The sequence below is a fragment of the Rhamphochromis longiceps genome, linkage group LG8, assembly GCF_057381845.1.
Source record: "Rhamphochromis longiceps isolate RC_006_pf linkage group LG8, R_longiceps_female_GT1.1, whole genome shotgun sequence".
In the NCBI taxonomy this organism is placed as follows: Eukaryota; Metazoa; Chordata; class Actinopteri; order Cichliformes; family Cichlidae; genus Rhamphochromis; species Rhamphochromis longiceps.
In genome coordinates, this window is record NC_140564.1 from 13,464,717 (window position 1) to 13,490,838 (window position 26,122).

General features: G+C 42.7%; 1 protein-coding gene across 5 annotated transcripts in view; it reads left to right on the plus strand.

The window, feature by feature from the left end:
* ep300a (EP300 lysine acetyltransferase a) overlaps nt 1-23,757 on the plus strand; it is a 32,183-nt gene extending 8,426 nt beyond the window's left edge. The window contains exons 4-31 of one of the 5 annotated variants that reach the window (XM_085415840.1): nt 1-265; nt 546-665; nt 1,066-1,305; nt 1,688-1,793; nt 1,921-2,043; nt 2,506-2,623; nt 2,911-2,998; nt 3,178-3,249; nt 3,630-3,715; nt 3,886-4,035; nt 7,474-7,965; nt 8,392-8,812; nt 8,922-9,040; nt 9,185-9,248; nt 9,414-9,589; nt 11,203-11,291; nt 14,759-14,869; nt 15,274-15,330; nt 15,426-15,503; nt 15,608-15,675; nt 16,007-16,157; nt 16,601-16,747; nt 16,877-16,990; nt 17,123-17,288; nt 17,394-17,561; nt 17,715-17,876; nt 17,995-18,276; nt 18,446-23,757. The exon at nt 1-265 is cut by the window's left edge and continues 54 nt beyond it. In XM_085415840.1, coding sequence (XP_085271966.1) covers nt 1-265; nt 546-665; nt 1,066-1,305; nt 1,688-1,793; nt 1,921-2,043; nt 2,506-2,623; nt 2,911-2,998; nt 3,178-3,249; nt 3,630-3,715; nt 3,886-4,035; nt 7,474-7,965; nt 8,392-8,812; nt 8,922-9,040; nt 9,185-9,248; nt 9,414-9,589; nt 11,203-11,291; nt 14,759-14,869; nt 15,274-15,330; nt 15,426-15,503; nt 15,608-15,675; nt 16,007-16,157; nt 16,601-16,747; nt 16,877-16,990; nt 17,123-17,288; nt 17,394-17,561; nt 17,715-17,876; nt 17,995-18,276; nt 18,446-21,517 — 7,305 coding nt within the window. In that variant the 3' untranslated portion in view covers nt 21,518-23,757. Of the gene's footprint in view, nt 266-545; nt 666-1,065; nt 1,306-1,687; nt 1,794-1,920; nt 2,044-2,505; nt 2,624-2,910; nt 3,053-3,177; nt 3,250-3,629; nt 3,716-3,885; nt 4,036-7,473; nt 7,966-8,391; nt 8,813-8,921; nt 9,041-9,184; nt 9,249-9,413; nt 9,590-11,202; nt 11,292-14,758; nt 14,870-15,273; nt 15,331-15,425; nt 15,504-15,607; nt 15,676-16,006; nt 16,158-16,600; nt 16,748-16,876; nt 16,991-17,122; nt 17,289-17,393; nt 17,562-17,714; nt 17,877-17,994; nt 18,277-18,445 lie in introns of all 5 variants that reach the window. The other 4 variants (XM_085415841.1, XM_085415837.1, XM_085415839.1 and 1 more) reach the window with 4 other exon arrangements.
* Nucleotides 23,758-26,122: the final 2,365 nt, after the last annotated feature.

The following is a 26,122-nucleotide window of genomic DNA, read 5'->3' on the forward strand; positions in this document are numbered from 1 at the left end:
GGAGCCCCCGGGATGGTGCCGGGCGCTCAAGCAGTTGGTACCCAGGTTTCTGCAGCATCCGCTGCAGCCGGAGCACCGCCCACAGCCGACCCTGAAAAACGCAAGCTAATCCAGCAGCAACTGGTACTCCTGCTACATGCACACAAGTGCCAGCGGCGGGAGCAGGCCAATGGTGAAGTCTGGCAGTGCAACCTGCCCCACTGCCGGACTATGAAGAATGTCCTCAACCATATGACTCACTGCCAGGCTGGGAAGTCCTGTCAGGGTAAGTAGAAAGGATGCTGCATCCTCCTGGAAACACTGGATAAAATAATCCCTTCTGTAGCTGTCAAGCTGGCAACGTTCCTCGTAATGAAAGTGTATCTCACCTATTAAAATGGTTTAGTGCTTAAGCACATGAAGCTTAATTTTATTATGCTACCTGATTTTTGAGAGTAGTACTTAAGAAAGAAAAAAAACAGCCCCCCCCTCCCCCCCTCCTTCTCTAATACACCTCCATTTCCCAACTCCTGATTCCATATCTGTTTTGCCTCATTGACCAACAGTTGCTCACTGTGCATCATCGAGGCAGATCATCTCCCACTGGAAGAATTGCACGCGACATGATTGTCCTGTCTGCCTGCCGCTGAAGAATGCCGGGGACAAGAGGAACACGCAGTGTGAGTGTCTGTATCCGACCAAACAAAAGAATATACCTTCCTTCATACCATTGGATAAATTTTTTAGATACTGTGCTGTTATCATTATCAATATATTTACACATTTATATTGTGTAAATGTATTAATAATGACCAAGTTTGATGTTCAGAATCAGAATACTTTATTAATCCCGAAGGAAATTAGGGGTTAACGTTGTAATGCTGATAATGTAAGTATGATTTTGTACTGGGTTTGAAATGACAGCGTTGTTTTGAATATACTAGTCAGTATTATATTATAGCACAAAAATATAATAATTTTTGCTGAATTTTCTATAAGTATTCAGTAAATGATTTTTATTTATTTATTTTTTAATTCTTAGCTTATTTTATTCATTCATAACTTTTGTTTTTTGTGTTCTTACAGCTCTACTTGCAGGGGCTGCTACAGGACTAGGCAGCTCACTTGGTACAATCCCTGGTAGCCAACCAAGTGCTCCCAATCTCAATCAGCCAAGCCAGATTGATCCCAGCTCTATAGAAAGGGCCTATGCTGCTCTGGGCCTCACCTACCAAGGGAACCAAATCCAGGCTCAGACTTCCCAGCCTAACATGCCCAACCAAGGCCTTCAAGGGCAGGCTGGTGTGAGGCCTCTGAACCCAATGGGTGAGTTTAGTTTATTTTCAGTAAAAAGACATTGTCTGAATTGTCTGCTCTTTTACAGCTTAATGCTAAGCATTTCTTTTTTTCAATGCCAGCAAGCGGTTAGGACCTTCAGCTTTCAGAATGAGTGAATTGTATACTTAAAGTAGCTTTTCAAAAGCTGTTTATCGCTGGTGGGAGCTATGAAGATAGCTATATAAAATTGTTTGTCAGATCTCCAGGAAAAATAATCATCTCAAGAATATGTTCCATGCTATGTAGCTTATCTTAACCCCTGGATATGTTGAAAAACATGTCCAGGCAAAAGCTTGTCCATTGTGTCCTACTGTTAGGATGACACTGAGAATAAACATATATAATTTCCTTTCTTTTCTATGCGGTGTAGGTGTGAATCCTATGGGAGTGAATGGAGGTGTGGGTGCTTCCCCTCAGAGCCAGCAAGCTAGTCTGCTGCAAGATACAATGATGCATCTTAATATGAACAACCAGGGGTAAGAGCAAACACAAAGGCTTTATTGTATTTATTTATTTTTTAAAGATTTGGTCAGTTCTACAAGGGTTTTAGGACATACATTTATTTTAAGAAGCCATTTAAAGGATTCACTCTGTCTCTTCTAGTCTGAATGATGCTGGTGGGGTCGGTTCCATGCCCACAGCAGCCCCTCCCTCCGCCACAGGCATGAGGAAAAGCTGGCATGAGGACATCACACAGGATCTACGAAATCATTTGGTACACAAGCTGTAAGTATTAAAGAGAAAAGCTGCATTATTTATTTAGTTTTGGACTGCACATAGGATCACAATTAGCATTGCTGTGCGAATACATTTAAAAAAAGGGGGGGGGGGGCTTGTGTTTTCTTTTTCTTTTCTTTTTTTTTTTTAAGTTCCATTCATCTGCCTGGATATAAAAAAAATTAGGTGTCATGTATTTCTGTAGTCATAGATAGAAAACATACTGGTGGATTATCATATTAAATATGGTGAATGTTTCAGAAATAGATGGAGGGTTATCTGCTTGGTTTCATCAAGGTTTTTTTCTTCCTTTTTTTCTGGGATCTGAATGATGCCATCGAGACTGGATATCCATGTCATGTTCATCTCAGACACATACCTCTGTCCGCGCTGTAGTTAAAAACTACATAATTTCCACCATTTTTTCCTTCATCCTGTTTTCTGTCCTCCTCTTTACTTGTCCCTCCACAGTGTCCAGGCCATCTTTCCGACTCCAGATCCCGCTGCCCTCAAGGACCGTCGAATGGAGAACCTGGTGGCTTATGCCCGAAAAGTTGAGGGTGACATGTATGAATCAGCTAACAGCAGAGTAAGTTGCTCCTTACACTTGAGAAATCAGTGGTGTCGGTGTTTCAGTATCTATGTCAGTCATTGTGCTGTCATTACTTGTTCATTAAATTTATAGCAGCAGGTGAACCCCTGTCTTTTTTTCCTGTTGTTAACTTGTCTTTTTCCAAGATGAAAGAGAGCCACAGATTTGGTATTACTTGAGTTTCAAAATACTTCTATAATTTTCAAAATAATTTATATTTTTGTGTCCTCTGTGTTCAAATTCTTGTTTTCTAATGTCCTTAATCTCTTGTTTTCTTTTGACAGGCTGAGTATTACCATTTGCTGGCAGAGAAGATCTACAAGATCCAGAAGGAATTGGAAGAGAAGAGGAGGACCCGACTGCAGAAGCAAGGTGTGAACATTGGACCTGCTGGCATGGGACAGCCCCCTACTGGGCTGCCTCCAAGTGAGTGAACCTGTTGGGGGCAGGGGAAGAAGTGAAACGTTTTAGTGTTTGTTCAAAGTGTTCTGCTCATGCTTGGTGAACACACGGCAGTTTAACTTCCTTCTTCTCCTCCCCTATCTTTACAGACGGTCCCCTAACTGACCCGGTAATGGTGCGACCAGCAGGACCAAATCAGATGAACAGAACGCAAGGCCCAGGTAAAACATCTGTAGTTGCAGGCTCATCATTTTATGGTGGAATTGAAGCTTACACTGATTTTTTTATTTTTATTTATTCATTTATTTATTTTCTATTTATTTTTTTTTTATTTATGTTTTACCAAATGTTAACTTGGAGCCGAATGGGCTGAGTGTAATCCCATGATTAATCTCCACTGTGGACATAGACAGCTGGAGTAGCTGCGCGTCTCTAATATCTGCTGTCGTGCTCACTCTGATGACGAAGGCTTTAGAGTTGAGTGTCTTTGCCCTCATGTTGACACAGCCCCCCCCCCCCCCCCCAGTGTTGATTACTTTGAAAAATAAAATCCATGTAAAATATGTTTATGTTGTATATCATAAATTCTGTGTTTTGTCAGGTATGAATCAGTTTAACCAAATGGGAATACAGTCTATGGGCCAGAGGTCAACACCTCCTCTACCCTTGGGACCATCTGGCAACCAGGTGAGTACACACAGTGTTTCAGATATGTAGAAGAACACAGTTTAAAGAGTGGGGGAAATAAAATGAGTAGCTGTTAAATTAATTTGATTTTTTTATAACAAACTTCTAAGAAAATATAAAGTTTGGTTTTTTTGAAGACCAGTGCTTTTTTTTTTTTTTAAAAACTTCAGATGGGAATGGTTGGACCCAGGGTGGGGCAGCCCAATGTTAACCAGCTGCCAGCCCCGTATATGTCCCAGGGACAGTTTCCTGGCTCAGGACCTGGAGTTGGAGCTCAGTCTGGGATGACACCACCTGGGGGACCAGGAGGTATGGTGCAGGTAAGAGGGCTCGCACTTCTTTTTGATGTTGCTTAGAAACCCTGATTGTACCTGTAGCAATTCATATTTAGGTCTTTAATAAGGACCTAAATAGTCCTTCCTTTCTTTTCTTTTCTCTTTCATTTTTCCCCCTCCAACTCAAATATAAACTCTGTTGTTAATGTGTTGGGTGTGAGGAGGAGAATTGTAAAGAGTACTGTGCAGGTCATCGTGTTCTGTAAGTACACACTACACTAACCATTAGTTATACATGTAAATCTAGGGATGCACCAACCCTTTGGATCAGATATATTTCCAGTTGTAACTTGGTTCATTTCTATGTTGTTCTGTGTTATTCTGTCATATACCAGTAGAAGTACATATAGCTTCCTCTAAGCTATAACAGGAAAAGGCCTGTACATTTTACTCAACCACATACTGTGGTCAAGTGAGTTGACATGATTGAAAAGCTCCAACCATCCTTTCCCTGCGTGTCTGTTTATTTCTCTCTCGGTTGTTGGGAAGCTTTTGCTGCACTTACAGTAATAAAAGTGTTGTCGCCAATTTAATTAATATTGACTTCAATTGTCTCTTGCTAGCTCCACTCTACATGAGAGGTGTGTATATCTGTGTGCACTCGCTGTGAGTCAAGGGGAGGTGAAACTAGTGCGAGTGTAAATAACAACAGTATAAAGTAACCTAATGATGTTCACGCTGAGGTGAAAGTGTAATTTTTAAGCCCACCGGAGCAGGCACTATTTTTAAGTGATGTCATTTTTCATAGGAAACGTAGTTTTTTAACTCTACAGGGCCTTTCAAAAGTTTACTGGTGTTTCTGTAGTTTCTGGAATGCATAGAAATTAAATTGCACTGTTGGAAATAGTTAATTTGATGCACGTTGTGTGTTTTTTTTTTTTTTTTTTTTTTTTTTTTTTTTTATATTTTTTTTGGTCGTTGTGCACAACAGTATTTTTGTTTTTCCTGCAGTTTACGAAAACTAGTGCATCTTAAAAGTGAAACTATGAAGACACTCAAATTTCCTATGGTTGAAAACTATTTTATGCAACTTTCTTGCATTTAGTTTTGAGGGATATACCTCTGAAACTTCTGTAACTAGAACTCGGGTCAGTTTGGCACGCCTCAACATAGTTTTTAGGGTTTTCCATTAGGTCATAGTACCAGGTACTTTTTAGTAGTTACTCGACTGTGGGTTCCAAGGCAAACCAAAAATGTCACGCCAACAGACTGCATACTACCGATTGACTAGTCAGTGACACTCGATGAGTCGTGAGAGCGTCTCCTTTATTAAAATGAAAACTGCCAATTTTGAAAACTATGGCAGTTTTCAAAATTGGCAGGGAAATGGCCGCACAGAAACAACACTGTTGTCCCCGAGTCTGACAAAAAGTAAAGTCATGTTTTAGTACGACTTTGGTAAGCTATGAAGGCGCACCGCTTGATGGATTGCCGGAGCATTACGGCTGCCGTAGTCAGGAGCCTTTTGGAGTAATCTGGGTCCAAAACTCCGTCTTCTTCAGGTCCCACTGCGGCATCACTGAGAGTTAAAAACTGTCTAAATTCTTTCATCTTTAATAAAATGATAGGCGTTGCTGCTTTACCAGGTGTAACAATTAAGTTTAACATCCAGACATCCATGAAAACAGAATTTAGTAAATTCAACTGAGTTAGAAGTTAGCAGGAAGTTAGCTCGCTAGTTTCCACCTAAACATGATATAGCATGTTCTGACTGAGAGATTTCTGAAAAAATTAAAACGTACTGCTCTGCTATCACTTCCAACATAAATGAAGACAGAAAATTAAACAGCAGTGACGTTTGTAGGGTTACTGAAGTTGGACTAGCTGGTATATAATGATGTGCTACGTGATCGCTAGCAAAACAGCTACGTTAGCATAATATTAGCACAGTGAAGCTGAAGGATGAACGCTAACACTTTTCCACTTGATAAAAGTTAACGTGAGGGTTTCTGGGGGTTAGGGACAAATGCAATCACATGGCAGGATGCTATAAACGGGCCAAACTTCAGTCAGGAGAACAACTGAGATAATCCATCCACAATACAAGGTTAGTCATTAATATACTGCAACAACACGGGAATAGAGCAGTTGCGAGAGAATTCAGCATTAATGAATCAATGGTACGGAAGTGGAGGAAGCTCAGTTTTTGGCTTTCCCCATATTCCAAAAGTGCTTCGTCTCTTTGCTATGACTGTCGCCCGGCATAATTTGCAGATGATGTTGTTTGCAGCTGCTGCAATGCTTTCAACCCAAAACAGGCGCAGATTGATGACACCATCAACATGCGCTATCGCGGTAGAATGGTATAGTCAAAATCTCTACCGTTGGCCAAATTTATATAGTTTCTACCGTATACAGTTTATATCGCCCACCTCTGATTTAAATTTGTCTGAAGGAGAAGACACTAGATATGTATTTTCATACATAGGCTTTCTCCAGTTGTAAGACATAACCTTCACCAACAAAGGAAAGAAAATGCCACTGACATCTTCACAAAATGTTATCTTCTTTCTTAACATCTTAAGCTTCATCTCCTGAACTGAAGTCAGGTCTCTGACACAGGAAAACATGCATAAACATGCTTATTTATTCCAGATATCGTCACAGTAATTAATGTCAGCAGATTAGACACATGACCCTCCCATCTCAGAACAGCTGACAAGGAGCCAGCTAAACAACGTCGACAGCTGGTTATACGCTAACATTGTGACAGCTAATGTGGACTGTCAAGTAACTGAGTCCAAGAATGTTAGTGAAACTGTCTTTTGAGTGGATCTAAAGCCAGCTAACAGATGCTAAAACAGCAGCGCTTATCAGCAGTTCAACTTACCCTCAATAATTCATCTCCGCATCAATGAGACATGGAGTGTAAAGTCATGGTGAGCGGGCGTTTTTATTGTTTTTGATCTCTTGGCTAATTTAAACATGTTTTACCTGAAGGAGCCACTGTAGCTAGTGCACTTGAATTCGGGGGGGGGGGTGTTAACTCTAATCTGCAATCCAGTCTACTGACATCTAACAGTGAAATTTATGCACACTGTAACTTTAAACTAACATAAGCACTGATACTCTGTACTGGCAGATATCTAAACCGGATTGGTGCATCCCCATTTAAAATGTAGCAAACTAAAATTTAAACCTGAAGAAGAGAAAACACACTCCAATAATTCCTGGATCATCAGATAGAACTGCAATATTCTGGGTTAATATAAAACTTTATGCGGTAAAATGTAAACGTAGGAGATGAGTAACCTCTTCATTCTTGCCATCCTCGGGCAGTATTGTTACAATTTCCTTATAGCGTGATGTTAAGAAACATGGATAGAATATAAAGCATCCTGATGTGATCTGATCACATACATTCTTAGGTTACCCAAAGAACAACATTTTCTGTCTCTTAACCAACTCTACCTCTGTCTTCAGACGCAGATGGGCACTCCTCCCCCCCTCTCAGTTGCGAGTCCTCTAGCACAGCCGGGTTCAGCTGGCACTCCCAGTGGTGTCCCTCCAGTAGGGCCAATGGGGCCTCAAAGCGTGGGTGGTGGAGGTCCCAACTCAGCTGTTGGAGCCCCTGCCTCATCAATGACTCCATCTAACACAAACCAACAACCCAACTCCAACCCTCATTTGGGGCCCATGCGTGGCAGCTCACCCTCTCCTGCTCACAGCCGATCACCTACTCCCCACCAGACGCCCCCCAGGCTTGCTGGGTCGCAGACGCCACAACCACACACCCCTAATGCATCACATTTGGTGCCACCCCCAGCTCCTCAGCAGAACCAGCTTGGTCAGGGTCCTGGCTCCAACAAGCCCCTCCAGCAGCAACACATGGGGCCTGCTGGTTCAACCACTCCATCTCATCCTGGAATGGCCTCAAGTTCAACACCGCATGGCAGTCAGCTGCCACGTACTCCGGTCAGTGTCCCTTATTATTAAAAACTGGCATTTATTTTTAATTCATGAGTTAGAAACTTTAAAAAATATTTTTTTAAATCAGGTCTTTTAAGTTTGAAAAGTTTTAGACAACAATAAAATACTTTAAAGAGAAAATACTTTATAAATAATAGCACAAATATCTGAATCAGATCATCATCATGATATCAGTGATTTGCTGTGGGCATGCTTTGCCTCAAAGGTAAATTTACACAGTTCATCAAAGTTCTTTACAGATTTGATGCTCCAAGCAACTGCCAGAAGGATTAAGCTATGTCGCATTGCCCTTTCTGTTAATGTAACACCAAACTATGAGCAGTTTGTTCAGTTTTACTTGCATGTTCCCCTGTCGTGCACCACTTGCATATTTACTACTTGTATGCATCTAATTTGTGCATCTCTCTTCAGTTATCCCAGAAGGGTTCGTTCCCAGCCGACAGTCAGGCCCCGACCCCAGCTTCTGTCAGCAGTCTAGACACCTCGTCCCAGCAACCGGCGTCAAACACTTCAGCCACCAATGTGGACATAAAGATGGAGGTCAAACATCAGGATGAGGAGGACGAGAGCGATGCTGGGAGCTGCTCCAAAGGAGGGAAACTCGGCAACCTCAAAATGGAGGAAAAGCCTGTGAAATCCGAATTTAAAAAAGAAGAGTGTTCTGGAGAAGGCGGTAAAGGAGTTCCTATGGAAACGTCGACTACAACACAGGGGTCAGGAGTAAAGATGGAAGACAGAAAACCGGAGGTGAAGAAAGAGGTGAAGAAAGAGGTGAAAGATGAAGAGGAGAGCTCGGAAGCAGTCGTGTCGCAGGCCCCAGTGAAAAAGAAGAGTAAGTCAAAAATACATTTTTACCAGCTGTTTTACACCTGCTGAAAATGAATCATGTTTTATTAATCCTTTCATCTCACTCTGCCCTCTAATCTCCATCATTCTTACAGTCTTCAAACCGGAGGAGCTTCGTCAGGCCCTGATGCCCACGCTTGAATCGCTCTACAGACAAGATCCAGAGTCTCTGCCATTCAGAATGCCTGTTGATCCTCAACTGCTCTGCATACCTGTATGTACCCCTGCTGAGGTTTAGATTATTTATACTTGCTCAGTTTCACATTTGCAAAAAAGTCTAACTTTTTATCTGCATTTTAACTCGTACAAATTTTAGTAGAGGGCTTAACTGCTCTGTTTTGACGTTGTGATGTTCCAGGATTACTTTGACATTGTGAAGAACCCAATGGACTTATCAACCATCAAGCGAAAGCTAGACACAGGTTAGTATGTGCTGCTGTATTTATGGAAACTTAGTAGACCACAACGAAAAAGCATAGATTTGGGGGTGTTAGAAGTTGATGTGTTAAGAAGGGAGGACTAAAAGTGTAAAAGTTTTTTGATTTCTAGATTGGAAAGTCATCATGGTTTGCGTGTGTTGGTTTTAGGTCAGTACCAGGAGCCCTGGCAGTACGTGGAAGACATCTGGCTGATGTTCAACAATGCCTGGCTGTACAATCGCAAAACCTCACGAGTCTACAAGTACTGCTCCAAGCTGGCTGAGGTTTTCGAACAGGAGATCGACCCTGTGATGCAGAGTCTTGGCTACTGTTGTGGGAGGAAGGTGAGACAAAGTGTGGAATAACTGGCTGAATGGACGAGGTGGAATAGGAGTGGGTACAGGTCACTCTTAAATTGGCAACAGCACTGCATAGGTTAGAGCTGTTCAACAGAGTTCGGTAATGGTTTGAGAGTCATTTGTATGTTCGGCAAGTATTGTGCATGTAAGTGGAAACACAAGCAATCTGCCAGAAAATCTAGTGAAAGTGCATTACATAGACAGACAAATGTCCCAAATGTTTTGTATAGCAGCCCAGAGCTCACACGATTATTAAAAAAATAAATAAAACAACTATTGGTTATTAAACTAACCCTTATCTTAATAAGCTAATTTAGTTTAGCTAAGTGTGTGCTCCTAAATGGCTCTTTCTCATCTGAGCTGCTGTGCAGAAATTTGCAGTATGTATGCGGATTTAAAAAAAAAAAAAAAAGAAAGAAAGAAGCAAAGCATTATTAATGCACTGGATTGGTATCGCGTTCCCAAGTTGTAGGACGTCACTTACACTGCTCAAGTTAAGGTGCTAAGTTGGTAACAACACCAAAGGTGAAGAAGCCCAATCCTGACACGGTGTGAAGACCTGAGTGCACGTTTGCATTGGTTCAAATTATCCCGGCCAATTAACTCATCAAAGTATTTACAAATGAACTTGAACCAGAGTCTAAGTAAACCAGGGCTTAGTGTATCTGGCTAAATATTAAGGAGTGATGCCGATAAAGTCTTACACTTTTATACTTTATAGAGGTTTTGTTTCAACACGTGAACCAATCCATGGAGCCTAAAACTATTACGGTTTTATAAAACGCAGGTTGAAGATGTGTGTTTGAATTCCTTGACCATGTTTCAGACCTGAAAACAGAAGCAAGTGAAGTGGGTTCATAGCTAAAATTGGCCTTGAGCATGCCACTGCGATATCACATTTCAGCTCTCATTAGACTCTGCTATTTTTGGTTTTGCAGACAAATAACAAAACTGATTGCCCCTCTATTATTAAAAGCTGGCTGAAGGTATAGTACAGTGTGACAAATCGAAGTAGAACTTGACTTAATCAGTAAAGTTTTTTTTCTCAGATAAAATAAAAACCTAAACAGAACTTGGGAAATGTTGTCTCCTGTGAGTTTTTTTCAGGTTCAGGTTTTGTTTCTGGTTCCTCAAGTCAAGTACAAACATTTTTCTTGAAATTGTGTATATATCTTTGCCACTGTCACAGTGTGATTAAACTGAAGGTCAGTTTTAAGAAGTGCTTAGACTTGATAATAGTACTGTTGTGTGGTGTGGGGTTGTTAACTCGGGCAGCTGTCCCAGCAAGAGTGCGGGGGTGCGGTGCAATTTAACGTTGCACTTGACTGAAGTAGCACTATCCAGCAGCTTCAATGCTAATCGTATGACATAGATGGAATAGCTGCCTAGGTCGAACTCCCCACATACAGGTCCAGGGACATAAAAGTAAGACTCGGGGAGTTTATTTCATTACTTTTATAAGTATCGTAGGCTATACCAGTGAGAGGGCACTGATGAGTTTGCCTCATTCACATGATGCTGAGTGGCTAAAGATTCAGTTGTTGATGGTCAAGAGGTTAACGAGTTGTTTATCATTTTTCTTTGCTTCTCTCCATCAGCTGGAGTTCTCTCCTCAGACGTTGTGCTGCTATGGAAAGCAGCTGTGCACTATCCCCCGAGACGCTGCATACTTCAGCTACCAGAACAGGTATGGGGGGAGAAGGGAAGAGCAATAAAGAAATGAAGGGTAATAGGAAGAATGGATAGTAAAAAAGGAAGAGATTATAGAAGAGAGCCATTAAGAAGAGTTTTAGCAGTGGGCCAGTATTCAGAGAATATGAGGTAAATGCCAAATAATTATCTGATTAATTTTGTTTCCCTAAACACTTCCCTTCACTTCATGTTCTCCTTTTTTTTTTTTTTTTTTTTTTGGTATTAAATATTTCCATGTGGTGCCTAATGCACTGGCATTTTAACAGTCAGTCCTCTGATCACATTCTTTTAGGTGTGTGTGTGTGTGTGTGTGTGTGTGTGTGTGTGTGTGTGTGTGTGTGTGTGTGTGTGTGTGTGTGTGTGTGTGTGTGTGTGTGTGTGTGTGTGTGTGAGAGAGAGAGATTTTTTTAAAGAAAGCTTAGAATATTTAAACACCAGTGCAAAGCAGACAAGGCTATTGACCGGACCTCATACCACAGGCTGTACCCAGGGGAGTCTACACCAAGTCTGTATGGTTTACTGAAAATACATAAACAGGGTGCTCCTTTAAGACCGATTGTCTGCATGATCGACTCTGTCACCTACTATAACATCTCCAAGTTTCTGGCTTCGATCCTCAAGCTGGTGGGCAGCTCTGAACACCACATCCAGAACACCCTGGATTTTGTTGAGAAGGTGAGAGATGTCATTATGGAGGCAGATGAAACCATGGTCTCGTACGACATTACATCTCTCTTCACTTGCATCCCAGTCACGGAAGCGTTGGAGGTAGTTCGTAAGAGATTACAGGATGACACCAACCTCAGCAACAGGACCACTCTCAGCATCGACCAAGTGTGTTTGCTGTTGGAACTGTCTTCATTCCACCTACTTCACATACAAGGGTCAGTTCTACAGGCAGAAACATGGGTGTGCCATGGGCTCCCCAGTTTCACCCATCGTGGCCAATTTGTACATGGAAGAAGTGGAAAAGAGGGCTTTGCTATCCTACCCTGGAACACCACCAAGCCATTGGTTCAGATTTGTTTATGACACCTGGGTGAAAATCAAATCTCAGGACGTACCACATTTCATGGATCACATTAACTCGGTGGACCAACACATCACATTCACCAGGGAGGATATGAAAAGTGGCAGGTTAGCCTTCTTAGACTGTGAGATTTCCATCAGTAATGGGGGACATCTAAAAGCTGACGTGTAACGTAAACCTACACATACGGATCAGTATCTAAGGTTTGACTCTCATCATCCACTGAAGCACAAACTGGGTGTCATCAGGACGCTACAACACAGAGCGAACACCATCCCCACTGACACAGCGGCCAGAGAGGCAAAAGAACAGCACATCAAGAAGGCCCTGAGTAAATGTGGTTTCCCAGCTGGACTTTTTCAAAGCTGGAAAGGCGCCTAAAAAAAGCTCCAGCTGATCCATGAGAGAAGGACAACCGCTGCCCAAGCAAAAACCTGTAGTGATCCCATATGTGTCAGGAGTATCGGAGCAGTTGAGACACATTTTTTCTAAACACCGGGTCTCTGTGGCTTTTAGGTCCCCCGACACAAACAGAGTAACATAGTGTACGCTGTTAAGTGCCAGGAGGATTGCCAGGATTTATACATCGGGGAAACCAAACAACCTTTGGCGAAGCAGATGGCACAACACAGAAGAGCTACCTCGTCAGGCCAGGACTCTGCAGTCTATTTACAGCTACAGGCCAGTGGACACTCTTTCAAGGATGGGGATGTACACATCCTGGACAGGGAGGAACGCTGGTTTGAGCGCGGAGTCAAGGAGGCCATTTACGTGAAAAGGGAAAGACCATCTCTGAATCGAGGAGGGGGCCTAAGGGTACATCTTTCACCATCTTACAATGCTGTGATTGCAGCCATTCCCCAACTCTCTGTGAATGGTACTCATGGCCATTGATCAGTGGTCTTTGATCAGTGGTCTTTGATCAGTGGGTTTTGGTCAGTGGTTGTTGATCAATGGTCATGAGAATTTGCATAATTAAGATTAAGGAACTGACCTCCCAGCCCATTGTTCCTTCAGTGGGCTGGTTTCAGTCATTATGCAAATGTACTGTTTATAAGATTGGGGAAACCTGCAGTCAGCTGAGACTGAAGAAGTCACTTGGATGAGTGACGAAACGTTTCTCCCACAAAACGCTACGTCCAGATGAACAGAATCGGCTTTTGGAGATTTAAACACCAGTACTAGATTTTATCTGTGTGGTAGCGAGGCAGGAAACCCATGAACAACTGCAAACGAACACTCCCTCGCTTCCTAAAATGGTTAATAAATAAATAGCATTTATATTTTGTGACAATGATCAAAGAGGCTCAATCATCTGCCTTCCTTAGTAAGTTCTCTACCCAGTGGACGGACTCCTGATTTGTCACCTTTGACTCCAGGTGCCGAATTTTATTTTTTATTTTTTTCTACAGCATAGCGAGACATAACTCTCCACCCTGCTGCAGGTTCTGGTTAGGGTGGCTCTCCACAACCAATCAAAACTGGCATCACAGGCTGTAGTCAGAGACTGTCAAGTAAAGTCTGTTCCACCAAAGGACAAGGGACTTGAGACAGGTGAAGGATATTGAGGACTAGCCTACTTGTAGGGAAATGAGATGGTGAGGAATGAAACTAGTTGGCAGTGACAGACTTTTCAAAATAACTGTGGTGGATTGGTTACTAGTAAATAATGTTAAATGTAATTAAAAGTAATGGGTGACTCGCCAAAGCAAAATGGAACTGTGGGGAAACTATGCTAACGCAAATTGAAGTAGGAAGAAACTGGACAATAAAGGCCACACTTTCAAAATCTTCCCTTGATCATTTTTAAAAATTATTTCTATCATCATCATCATCATCATTATTAAGTCCAGTCATGCAAACTTTAGCGGAATGTGAAAGGACCGACTTTAAAATGAACTTCCTGAATGAACAGCTGAGCAGTTGTCTGTGCTTGTTCATTATCTGTTGAGTGTTTGTATTACGTCCTGTGCCACAGCTTCCTGCTCCCATTTAGCTCCTGTTGATTCTGCTCCTGCTCTGTTAGCTGTGGTGGTTGTTGTTGTTGCTGTTGTTGCTCATCCTCTCATGTCCAAATTGCTAATCTGTGCTTTGCCTCGGCTCTCTGCTGTGTGTTGTCCTGGATGTTTGTCTCGTCTTGTTCCCATACGACGTGTCTGTCTCCCCTCCTCAAATGATTGTGATATCAACATTGGCTTGCATTTGCCTTGCCCCACCATGTACCACCAACCCCCCCTCCACCTCATTCCCTCACCCCTTACAATCATGACTGGCTGTTGCGGTGACGACTTCCCTGCTGTCCTGCGTTCCTCCTTCCTGCACTTCCTGCTTGCTTGGCTTGTGGCACCCTGCCTTGCCCATGTCCTATACCATTTGGTGACTGCCCTCCCATGCGCTGTCTGTGGTTGACTGTGCTGTGGGGAATGGTGTAGTTCACCAAAATTTGGGCTTCTTGCTAACAGGTACCACTACTGCGAAAAGTGTTTCAACGAGATCCAGGGAGAGACCGTTTCCCTGGGTGACGACCCCACCCAGCCACAGACGTGAGTATTAGTTAATAAAATGTGATTTTTGAACTTAAATGTCACCTTTCAGCATGCTAGATGCTTTTTAATGCTTTCCAGTTAATCTCTTGTGTGAGTCTACACTGTTCATTTCTATTATAGGAAAAAAAGAAACTGCAATAGGTGTGCTTAAATCATATTTCATGGTGTAAACTTTACCAGCAAAGCCATGGGATGTAGACTCCACACCTAATATTTGATTTAGCAGATTTTAATACGTCAACGAGAAAAGAAAATGAACATTTCTGCATTCCACTCAATTTCTAATCAAAATTAATTTCCTCAGCATGCCCCTGAAAGAGATTTTATTAAGTGTTTTGCAATAATTTATTTTCAATTTCCACCTGCTGCAGTTTTACAGTATCCCTCTTTGTTGGTTTTAGATCAATAAGCAAGGATCAGTTTGAGAAGAAGAAGAACGACACACTGGACCCTGAGCTGTAAGTCTGCCTTTTGTCGTGGGCAAATTTAATTTTTGTGGTGGGGTGAAGAGATTTGGTCTAAGCTGTGTCCTCCCCTCTGTCCCTTTCGTCAGGTTTGTTGAATGTATGGATTGTGGTCGGAAGATGCATCAGATATGCGTCTTGCACAATGACACAATCTGGCCAGAAGGGTAAATAGCCTTTTTGTTTCCATTTGTTTGATTCCTGTGAAAGTCCAGCTGGTGTTTGGTAAAAACTGATTTTGGTTTTTATCCATCTTGTTTCTGTTTCATAGTTTTGTATGTGATGGCTGCTTAAAGAAGTCGAATAAGGCGAGGAAGGAAAACAAGTATTCTGCCAAAAGTAAGTGGACATTTGTGAGCTCACTTTTGTAATTGTGCAGCTTTTAGTGTTTCACACAGATCAGTTTGTCGTTGGTGCAATGTGGGTGTATATGCATAAAATTATACCTGAATTAACTTTGGCTATATGTTGCTCATATAACCATTTGACCAAACTCTGACATAAAATAATAATTACAGCTAAAGTTTGTGTTGGCTTTCCTCCAGCTTGATGTCTTTCCCTGCAGTTGTTCAGAGTGTGTTAGACGTACACTTACCAACAGAAGTTTTTATATTTGTCATTTCGTGCTGGCTGTTTTATACAGTTGTTGACTAACTTAACTGTCCCACAGGGTTGCCCCAAACGAAGTTGGGGGTTTTTCTGGAGCAAAGGGTGAACGACTTCTTAAAGCGACAGGCCCACCCAGAGTCTGGAGAGGTCTTCATTCGTGTTGTTCATGTATCTGATAAAGTCGTGGAGGTCAAACCAGGCATGAAGTCCAGGTACAACACTCTTCATCCAGAGCTGGAGCTAGGTTTTACCTACATCCGCTCTTGTGTGTCAACTAGATCAAGGCGTTTTGGGAATTCAAGTTGAAATCTTGCGTCTGGTAAAACCTGCAACATTTCATTAATTGAGATAAGGAAAGGTGTCAGTGTTTATTTGTGAATTAATTTTTCGATTTACTGAATTGTAAAGAACGGAGTAATGGATAGTTAAAGCTATAAATGCTTTTAAAACAAAAGATTTTGCCTTTAATTTAAAATTTCCTGATTAAAATAGTGTTGAAATGGAAGCTAACAGTGATTAAGCTAATAATTATGATGAAATAAATGCAATCTAGCTATCAGCTTGTTGCAGACGTCTGTGAGTATAGGCTTTCATTTGATTTGTACAGATTCACATTATTCACAGCTCCTGTATTAACTCGTGTTTTTGTCTCCAGATTTGTGGACAGCGGCGAGATGTCAGAGTCATTCCCATACAGGACTAAAGCCCTTTTTGCATTCGAGGACATTGATGGAGCAGACGTCTGTTTCTTTGGTATGCATGTTCAGGAGTATGGATCTGACTGCCCTCAGCCCAACCAGAGGTAAAGATATCACCATATTGTTAAACTTTTACCAAGTACTTTGTGTTTTTCTATGTTGTAATCATTTAAAATGCAGTTTTGACACAATGTTTTTTTAAAGTTACATTTTTTCTTCTTTCATCCACTCAGGCGAGTGTACATCTCCTACCTGGATAGCGTACACTTCTTTCGGCCGCGCTGTCTAAGAACAGCAGTTTACCATGAAATACTCATTGGCTACTTGGAGTATGTGAAGAAATTGGGGTGAGTGCTGCTACAAGAAAAAAAAAATTTTTTGTTCCGGGCTACACAAATTCTTATAAAAAGTTGTTATTTTGATATAGTTTAATTTGTCCAGTAGGTGTTTGATTTGTGTTCTCTTGTTTGAACTCGTAGCTACACCACCGGCCACATCTGGGCCTGCCCACCTAGCGAAGGCGACGACTACATCTTCCACTGTCACCCTGCAGATCAGAAGATCCCGAAGCCCAAACGCCTTCAGGAGTGGTACAAGAAAATGCTGGATAAAGCTGTGGCAGAACGGATAGTGCATGACTACAAGGTAAAGAGGCATTCTTTGACCTCTGGAGGGTTTAGAACAGGAGTAAAGATAAACTTTATTGTATAATACATGCGTAATAACAATACTGTCTGTTTACCCCAAAAGGATATATTCAAGCAGGCGACAGAGGATCGTTTGACCAGTGCCAAGGAATTGCCTTACTTTGAGGGGGACTTTTGGCCTAATGTGCTGGAGGAGAGCATCAAGGAGCTGGAGCAGGAGGAGGAGGAGAGGAAAAGGGAGGAGAACAGCACTTCCAATGAGAGTGTTGATGTAAGAATTAACGACTCAATGTAGTTCTTGAATCTAAATGCACTGATTGAAAGAGGGGTGAATAAGGGTTAGCATTGCAAACGTCAGTTTCTCATCAGTGTGATTGTTTTGTTTTAAACCACTTTTTTTTTTTTTTTTTTTTTTTTGGTGCAGGACACAAAAGGAGACAGCAAAAATGCAAAGAAGAAGAACAACAAAAAGACTAGTAAGAACAAGAGCAGCCTGAGCCGAGCCAATAAGAAGAAGCCTGGGATGCCTAATGTGTCCAATGACCTATCACAGAAACTCTATGCCACTATGGAAAAACACAAAGAGGTATGTGGGGTGGGGGATTTTGAGGTTTTGCCATTTTTGGGGGATGAGCTGCTGGCAAAAACGTGAAACTGTTTTAAAGACTACGTTTCATCTGATCTCCTCTCTTTTCCTCTCCTAGGTGTTCTTTGTGATTCGGCTGATTGCAGGCCCAATGGCAAATGCCTTGCCCCCTATTGCTGACCCAGATCCCCTGATGGCATGTGACCTCATGGATGGTCGTGATGCTTTCCTGACACTGGCCCGAGACAAGCACCTTGAATTCAGTTCTCTGAGGAGGTCCATGTGGAGCTCAACGTGCATGTTGGTGGAGTTGCACAACCAAAGCCAGGACCGCTTCGTTTACACGTGCAATGAGTGCAAACACCACGTGGAGACTCGCTTCCACTGTACTGTTTGTGAGGTGAGTTGGAAAGAGAAGTGAGGTGTGTTTGGTTTGTCTGATTTGTCCCAGGGCAAAATAGGTGGCGTTTGGGTTTATTATTATTACTATTATTATTATTTTTATTATTGTAATTGTTCAAAAACCTCCAAGTTACACTTCTAACTGTCTCTATTGTCATCTGTTTTAGGATTACGACCTCTGCATCACATGCTACAACACTAAGGGACATGAGCACAAGATGGAGAAGTTAGGCCTCGGCTTGGATGATGAGAGCAGCAATCAGTCTGCCGCTGCCACTCAGAGTCCCGGAGATTCCCGTCGCCTCAGCATCCAGCGCTGTATCCAGTCGCTCGTCCACGCATGCCAGTGCCGAAATGCCAATTGCTCTCTGCCGTCCTGCCAGAAGATGAAACGTGTCGTTCAGCACACAAAAGGATGCAAGAGAAAAACCAACGGTGGCTGCCCCATCTGCAAGCAGCTTATCGCATTGTGTTGTTATCATGCTAAGCACTGTCAGGAAAACAAGTGCCCAGTCCCCTTCTGTCTAAATATCAAGCACAAGCTTCGCCAGCAGCAGCTGCAGCACAGGCTTCAGCAAGCTCAGATGCTGAGAAGGAGAATGGCCAGCATGCAGAGAGTGGGCCAGCCCGCTGCAGGAGGAGCACCTGGGGGAAATGGACAACCCTCTCCTGGAGCCAACAATGGAGCTACTGGTCCTGGTACCCCTACATCGGGAACGCAGCCCCCTACCCCACAGACACCTACCCAGGGTAACATGTCTGCACCTTCTCAGCAGCAGGGGGTTGGGATGGGTGGTATGGGAACTCCAGGTGAGCAACAGCAAGGTGGTGGCATCCCCCCTCAACACCATCTCCACCAGTTTCCGTCAGCAGGTGGAGGGGGGATGATGAATTCTCCTCAGCAGCAGATGGTACCTCAGCTTCAGCAGCAGCCACCAAATCTCCAGCAGCTCCAGCAGCAGCAGCATCCTGGTAGTTTGCCTCCATACAACCCCAGACCAGCTGGAGTCCCTGCTCTTCATCAGCCCCTTGGGAAACCTGGAATGGGTCCAGCAACCCCTCCTCAGCAACAACCACCACCCAATCAAGGCCAGGGGTCCATGGGTGTCCAAGGCCAGCAACAAGGGCCACCCCTGGCTGCTGTAGAGACGGCACTAAAAATCCAGCGCCTGGCAGAGACCCAGAGACAGATGGCTCACGCCCAAGCACACATGCGTGGCTTGGGACAGGGGGGCATGATACCTCCACATCCTCACCATCAGAACAACCAGGCCCAGATGAGAATGCCCCACATTGGGGCCCAGGGCATGCCGCTCCAGGCTCAGGGAGTTGATGGAAGGACTATGTTAGATCCACAGCAACCAGGAACGCTAGCAGGGATGCAACAGGGTGGTCCTCCGTCACAATTGCCGCCTCAAGTTCAGCAGCAGGTCCAGCCAGGTGGACAGCTTCAGCCAACAAACCAGCAGTGGGGTGCTGGGGGACCAACCATGAACCAACAACAACGGCCAAACATGATGGGTCATATGACACCACAGCAGCAGCCAGCAGTTCCCCAACCACAGCAACAAATGCTGAATCAGCAGCAGCCTCAACCAGGAAACCGAGGGCTGATGCAGGCAATTGGAGGAGCAGGGGGGGTACCTGCTTCATTAGTAGCTGGATCGGGGAACTTGCCACAGGCAGCACTACAAGATCTCCTGCGAGCGCTACGCTCCCCAAGCTCAGTCTTGCAACAGCAGCAAGTCCTCAACATCCTTCGTTCCAACCCAACGCTCATGGCTGCTTTTATTCGGCAGAGAGCAGCCAGGTATCAAGGTGCTCAGGGTGGCCCTGGAGGAGCAGGCGGGCCTCCGCAAGGAGGTCCTGGAGGTGTGCGTTTCCAAGGAGCTGCTGGAGGTCTGCCTGGTGTAGGAGCGCCTGGAGCCAACCAGCTTGCCAATATGGATGGACAACAGCAGGTTAATGTGAACCAGGCAGGCCAGCCAGGGATGAACATCCCTCAGGGTGGAGCAGGGGGAGGAAATATGCCCACCATGGCTCAGCTTCAGCAGTTACAGCAGCGCCCGATGTTGCCAGGAAACTTACAGCAACAACAGCAAATGGCCACTTTGCAGCAGCAGCAGCAACAACAGCAGCAGCCACAGGGAGCAATGCAACCAGGTCAGCAAGGGAACATCGCCAATATGACACCACAGTTCAGAGAGATGTTTTTGAGAAGACTGCAGCAACAGCAACAGCAACAAATGGGGAACCACGGCCAGTTCCAGCAGCCTCAAGGACTCCAGCAGCAACAAGGCCAGCAAAGCTTCATGCAGCCTGGCCAGGGACAGCCAGGGATACCCCCATCTTCTCAACCCCAACCTGGGGGTGGTGTAGGGGTTCCCCAGCAGCAAGGACCACCACCAGGTGGGCCAGGACAGTTAGGCCAGCAAGGCTACCAGATGTCACAAGTAGCTGCAGTGCTCCAGCACAGGCTGATGCAGCAGCAGCAGCAGCAGCAAAATCAAATGGGTGGTCTTCAAGGACAAGATGTAGGCCCCAGTGGAGGCCCTGGAGGACCTCCACTCCAGCCTGGACAAGGTGGATCAGGGCCAGGGCAACAACCGCAGAGTGGTGCAGGTGGTGGCCCCCAAATGCCACAGACGTCCCAAGCCATGCTTGCCCAAAATATCCAGCAGAGGCTCCTGCAGCAGCAGCAACAGCAGCACCTTGGAGGGGGTTCTCCAGCCCACCATAGCAGTCCTATGAGTCCCCAGCAGCAGATGGCCCAGTCCCCCCATCACCACCTACAGGGACAAGGAGGACTCGGTCCAGCTGGATCGCTCAGCAGTCAGGTCCGGTCCCCTCAGCCCTCACCAAGGCCACAGTCGCAGCCTCCACGCTCCAGCCCGTCCCCACGCATGCAGCCTTCCTCCCAGCCTCAGCCCTCACCTCACCGCATCTCCCCTCAGACCCAGAGTGGGTCGCCCCACCCAGGGCATCTCAGTCAACATTACTCCAACATGGCACCACCCCAACCTCCACAACCCCAGCAACAGCAGCCAGGTAGTTCTGTAGATCCTAGTCAGTACAATTCGGACCAGAACTCTATTATGTCTCAGCTGAGTGGGATGACGGGGATGCACGGTGGACAAGGGGGGCAATCAGACATGTTGGGTGGGAACAACAACAGCGGCGGCGGCAGCAACAACAACAACCAGGAGCTGGGAACGAACATTAACCACAACCTGATGTAGCCTTGACTCTGTACTGTCTCTCCGTCGTGATGCTCTGATCTGTTGCCCCAAATGACAAACTGCCATGAAAGGAGAGCGGGGCAGCTTTGGGGTTTTAGAAGTTTTTATTTTTTATTTAAATATTTTTCTGATGTATAAATATGAACTGAAAGCTTCCTTCCTATGGGAGATGCAACATCAATCTTAGAAGTCAATAATTGAATAAATTAAAACAATGGTAAGTTATTGCTGTTAATAAATATCTATATATTTTTGCCAATTGTGTACAAAAAAGGTGGAAGGTCAGTGTTTCAGGTTGAAGATATTACTTCTTTAAGTATATGACAATATTTTTGGGGACTGAGAATTTTTGCCTTTTTATGAATATTTTTAAGATTTCAAATGTTGCTAAAAATGAGAGTTGACATGATGTACTTTTTTTTTCTTATTCTTTTATTTTTTCTCCTCAAATACCCATCATGATTGTATCTATTTTGCAGAGTACGTTTATTTTATTTCTATATTATTATAATTATTATTATTTCGTGCCCTCGGCGATTCGTTAATCAGGCATCAACATATCTTCCGTTACCCGACCCTTCTTCTGGACACACAAACGTAGATTTTTTTTCCAGTGACTGCAGCGATTCAGAAGTATATTTATTGGGTTTGTGGGTGGTTAGGAAGGTGTGTTCAATGCAGTTTGATTTATTTTTTACATTTTTTTGACAGCTATCCCAGGTTTGTCTTCGTCAGGGTTTCTATAATTTGAATTAAACCGTAAGATCTTTTGTTTTTGTTTTTTTTCCCTTATGGGGCCGCCTCTTCGCACTTCTCCTGTGAATGTGCACACTTTCTTCATCCTAACTTCTCCTGCTCCACAACCTGCGTACTATATACCTGTATTATAGCTGTTGAAGCTCGCTGATGATTTAAAAAAAGAAAAAGAAAAAAAAAAGGTTGTGTGTACATATATTACAGCTGCATTTATGAACAGTAACCTGGAGAAGAGGTCGCTAAAATCCCGCCTTTATCCCGAACCCCAACGGTTTTCCTTACATCCTTATCCTCCCCCCGTCCCACACCCTCACGACTGCCTCTCAGCCACAAGGTTTAATTCACTGTTAGTACTGTACAAATTAAGAAATGGTGGACTTGGATACTTTTTGTTTGTTTGTTTTTTCTTTTGTAATGAAAGTGAAAGATGTAAAATAAGTGTACATACTTTAAAATCTTATGAGCAGAGACATTTTCTGCTGTTGTTTCCTCTTGTTTGATTGAATATTTGCTTGTATGTGTTTGGAAAAAAAAGTGCTCCTGAGCTACTGTACAGTATTGTTTTGTTTTGTTTTCTATAATGTACAGTATGGGGTGTAGTCGGTCACAAGCACCAATGCGCCTTTTTCTGTGTAAGGTTTTAGGGAGGCTATAGCAACCGAGTCACACACCTAAACAATCTCAGCAGTTAAGACAGGAAACCTGTACGACGATGAGCCGAAGCTGGGGTCGGTTAGAGGTGTGACTTAAGAGTTCAAATTTGGTCATTTAGCTTTTTATGGAGAGGACTGAAGACACAATATTCACATGCTCACTATTTTTCTTAAAGGTCGGGCTTGCTGGGTATGGGGAAGGGAACGCATCAGAAACCAGGTGGCAATATATCTTGAGACTTATTTTATAAGAAAAAAAAAAACAAGGAAAAACTGTCTTTTATAAATAGATATATTATTTAATTTTATTTTTTGGAAATAAAACTTGAAGCTACAGGAATTAATAGATAAAACATGCTTTGTTTTTGTATTAAAGATGTTATGGTGATGCAAAAAGAACCTGCAGACAGTCTTTCAGTTCGCCTGGGGAGGCCTTGGAGTATATTATACCATCCTTTTTTTTTTTTTTTTTTTTTTCTTTTTTTTTTTTCTTTTTTTTTCTTTTTGGTTGTTTTGAAGAAATGTTTCATGTACATGAATATAGTTGTAAACATACTGAATCACTGTACAAACTGATGGCAACTGAACAAATAGTTTTGTTTTTATCATTTCTTTTTCCTAAAGAGACTGGAAGTAAGACTATTTAAATATTTGTTTAGTATTCAAATGGAATCTTTGACCACTCTTTTCTTTTTTGTTCTTGTTAACAGTTTTGGTGCTTGCTGAGAGAAAGCAAAAATAACTGTTGCTCCATTTTCATTAGTTTCTTTTAAGTTATTTCGGTGGTCTGATTGTTTTTGTTTTTGCCAATAAATTAATTGTACAATAAAGTATGTTTGTACCATTGGGGAAAAAAAACTTTTTTTTTTTTTTTCTCTGTCAGTTATTAATGACAATATGATGCATCTGCGCATCAGTCAGAAGCCTGTGCCATTTGAAGATGGACAGTAAATAAGTCTAAAAAAATTCCACATTTAAGCGATGAAGAGGTTTAAAGGGTTTTTGCCAGAGGACACTGAAAATTGTTTTGTCATCCTGTGGGGACGAGTTTGTTCAGCTCTAGCATTTTAGAAAGAAGTTGTGTCAGCATGTTTTCTGTTAAAAGATCAGATATTATGAGATATTTTTCAAACTCTCAAACACGTGTATATAGTCCTTAAAATTTACTATATCTTGTACGAAGTGCCAAACTGGAGTTCTTGAATTGTCATTTGAAGCTGCCTTCAGAAAAACGATTCTGTCCGAGTTTTAAGCCTGAGATTTGTTTTTTCCAAGTTCCTTCCTTACAGACCACAACTGTGTAGGTAAGAATAATGTATTTACTTATGGTTTAAAGTTAAGCATCTTAGGGGAATGACTGTTTTTAATGGCTTTTTTATCACAGTGTTGTGCAAAGTGATGCAAATGCATCAGCTGTTCCAAGTTCTCCAGTAAGGAGTTTTGTTTTTACTAGCCTAAATTAGCATCACAGTAAGTTCAAATAAAATGCAGTAAATTAAAGCTGCAATTTGCTGATTAAGCTGTCTAAACTGTGCTAAGATTAGCTGATAAATCTCCAGCTCTACCCTCTCAGTCAAATATGGACATGCATACCTAAAAAAAAAACAACAACCCAAAAACAAATATGGAGATGGGGGGGGAAATGCTAAACCTGCGCTTTCATCATTCTCCACAAACCAACAATGGACTGATGGCTGCATCCATCATTTATATACAGTCAATGGTCTAAATATGTGAAAACTATCAAGTCAAAGAAACAAAGTTTAAACTTGAAATCTGCTTTTAAAAAACCTCTGCGTTAATATTTTTTTGAACGTCCCCCCACGTTATTCCTAAACATGGCATTAGAGATATTACAGACCATGTCTGCAGTAGAAAAGTATGACCATTTAAGTCAATGTAATATGACTGTAAATTAAGTACAACGATTTAGGTTTTTCTAAGAAAAGAATAGGACATAAATATATATTTAATGGTACACTGAGTAAAATTTCACCACTAGATAGCAGTAGATTGCAGTCATGTGAATTCTGTTCTGCCAATTCAAGTAGGTAATCCCAGCTGCACCTGCAGTGAGTCTACGCTGTCAGTCTGCTGTGTATATTTACTCTGGAACAGGCTGTAAAACTTTGTGAAATGAGTCCAATACAATATATGTCTTTCTTTAGTCTTTTCACTTGTTAGCTGAAGGGGAGCCATTCTCAGATGATAAAATATAAAACTTCATATCTTGAGTCTGAAGTTGCAGACACATTAAAATTTGCCTCTTTTTTGCCTTTTACATGCAAGCCATGGAGGCTCTCTGACAGCTTTACCTCACATTCAGTTCGTCAGTTCACTTAAAGTGACACCACATGTCGACCCACTGTAGATCTGTTATAACCTTTAGACACAAAACTGCACCTGGAAAAAGTCACTCGTGTCACTGTAAATAATCAAGAGGCTGACTTCAAATGATATTAAACATGAGCAACATTTATTTTAGTAGTACCATAGAAATAGTTTATACACGATGACACTTCATAAACCGGAGCATGTAATCTGTAGGGTTACATCACAATAAAGTGCAAGGTTCTTCGCTCAGTGGTGGACGAAAGCAGCGCGAGCAACCACGTCAGGCAACGTCAAATCCAAGGTGCTTTTTACGTCATGTCAGCAACACTGAAGTATGGCATGAGCTCAGTGGTTATCACAAACTGTATAAAAAACTATCCTTGTTGGTCATCGAAGTGACAAATACACCCTCAAAGAATAAATATACATTCAGGTCAATGTAGAAAAATAACCACCAAAAAATACACGTTTCCTCTCCGGCTTCCTCCTCGCGTCGCCTTGTTTTTCAAGTCTTAGTAACATCATTGAAGGATGGTGAAATCCAGACATACAGAAGCAAAACAAAACAAAAACAGCCAAACAAAAAACTGGGACGGGAAAGGTGTGTTAATGTGTGTGTGTAAAAGGGAAGTATTAGCCCTAAAAGCTCCACAGACAAAAGAAAAAAAAGGCAACATCAGGCACTTCCATTCCCTGCAGCTCGTTGTCACACAGAGACAGTTTGAAGATCATGAGAGGCTGACCCATCAATCCTCAGTGTGATATAAACAACATGTGGACCAATGCGATGCCTCTGTGGGAGATTCCATAGATGTGACACATCACATCGGCTCCTGCGTCCCCAGTGGAAGCCTGTGGAGTC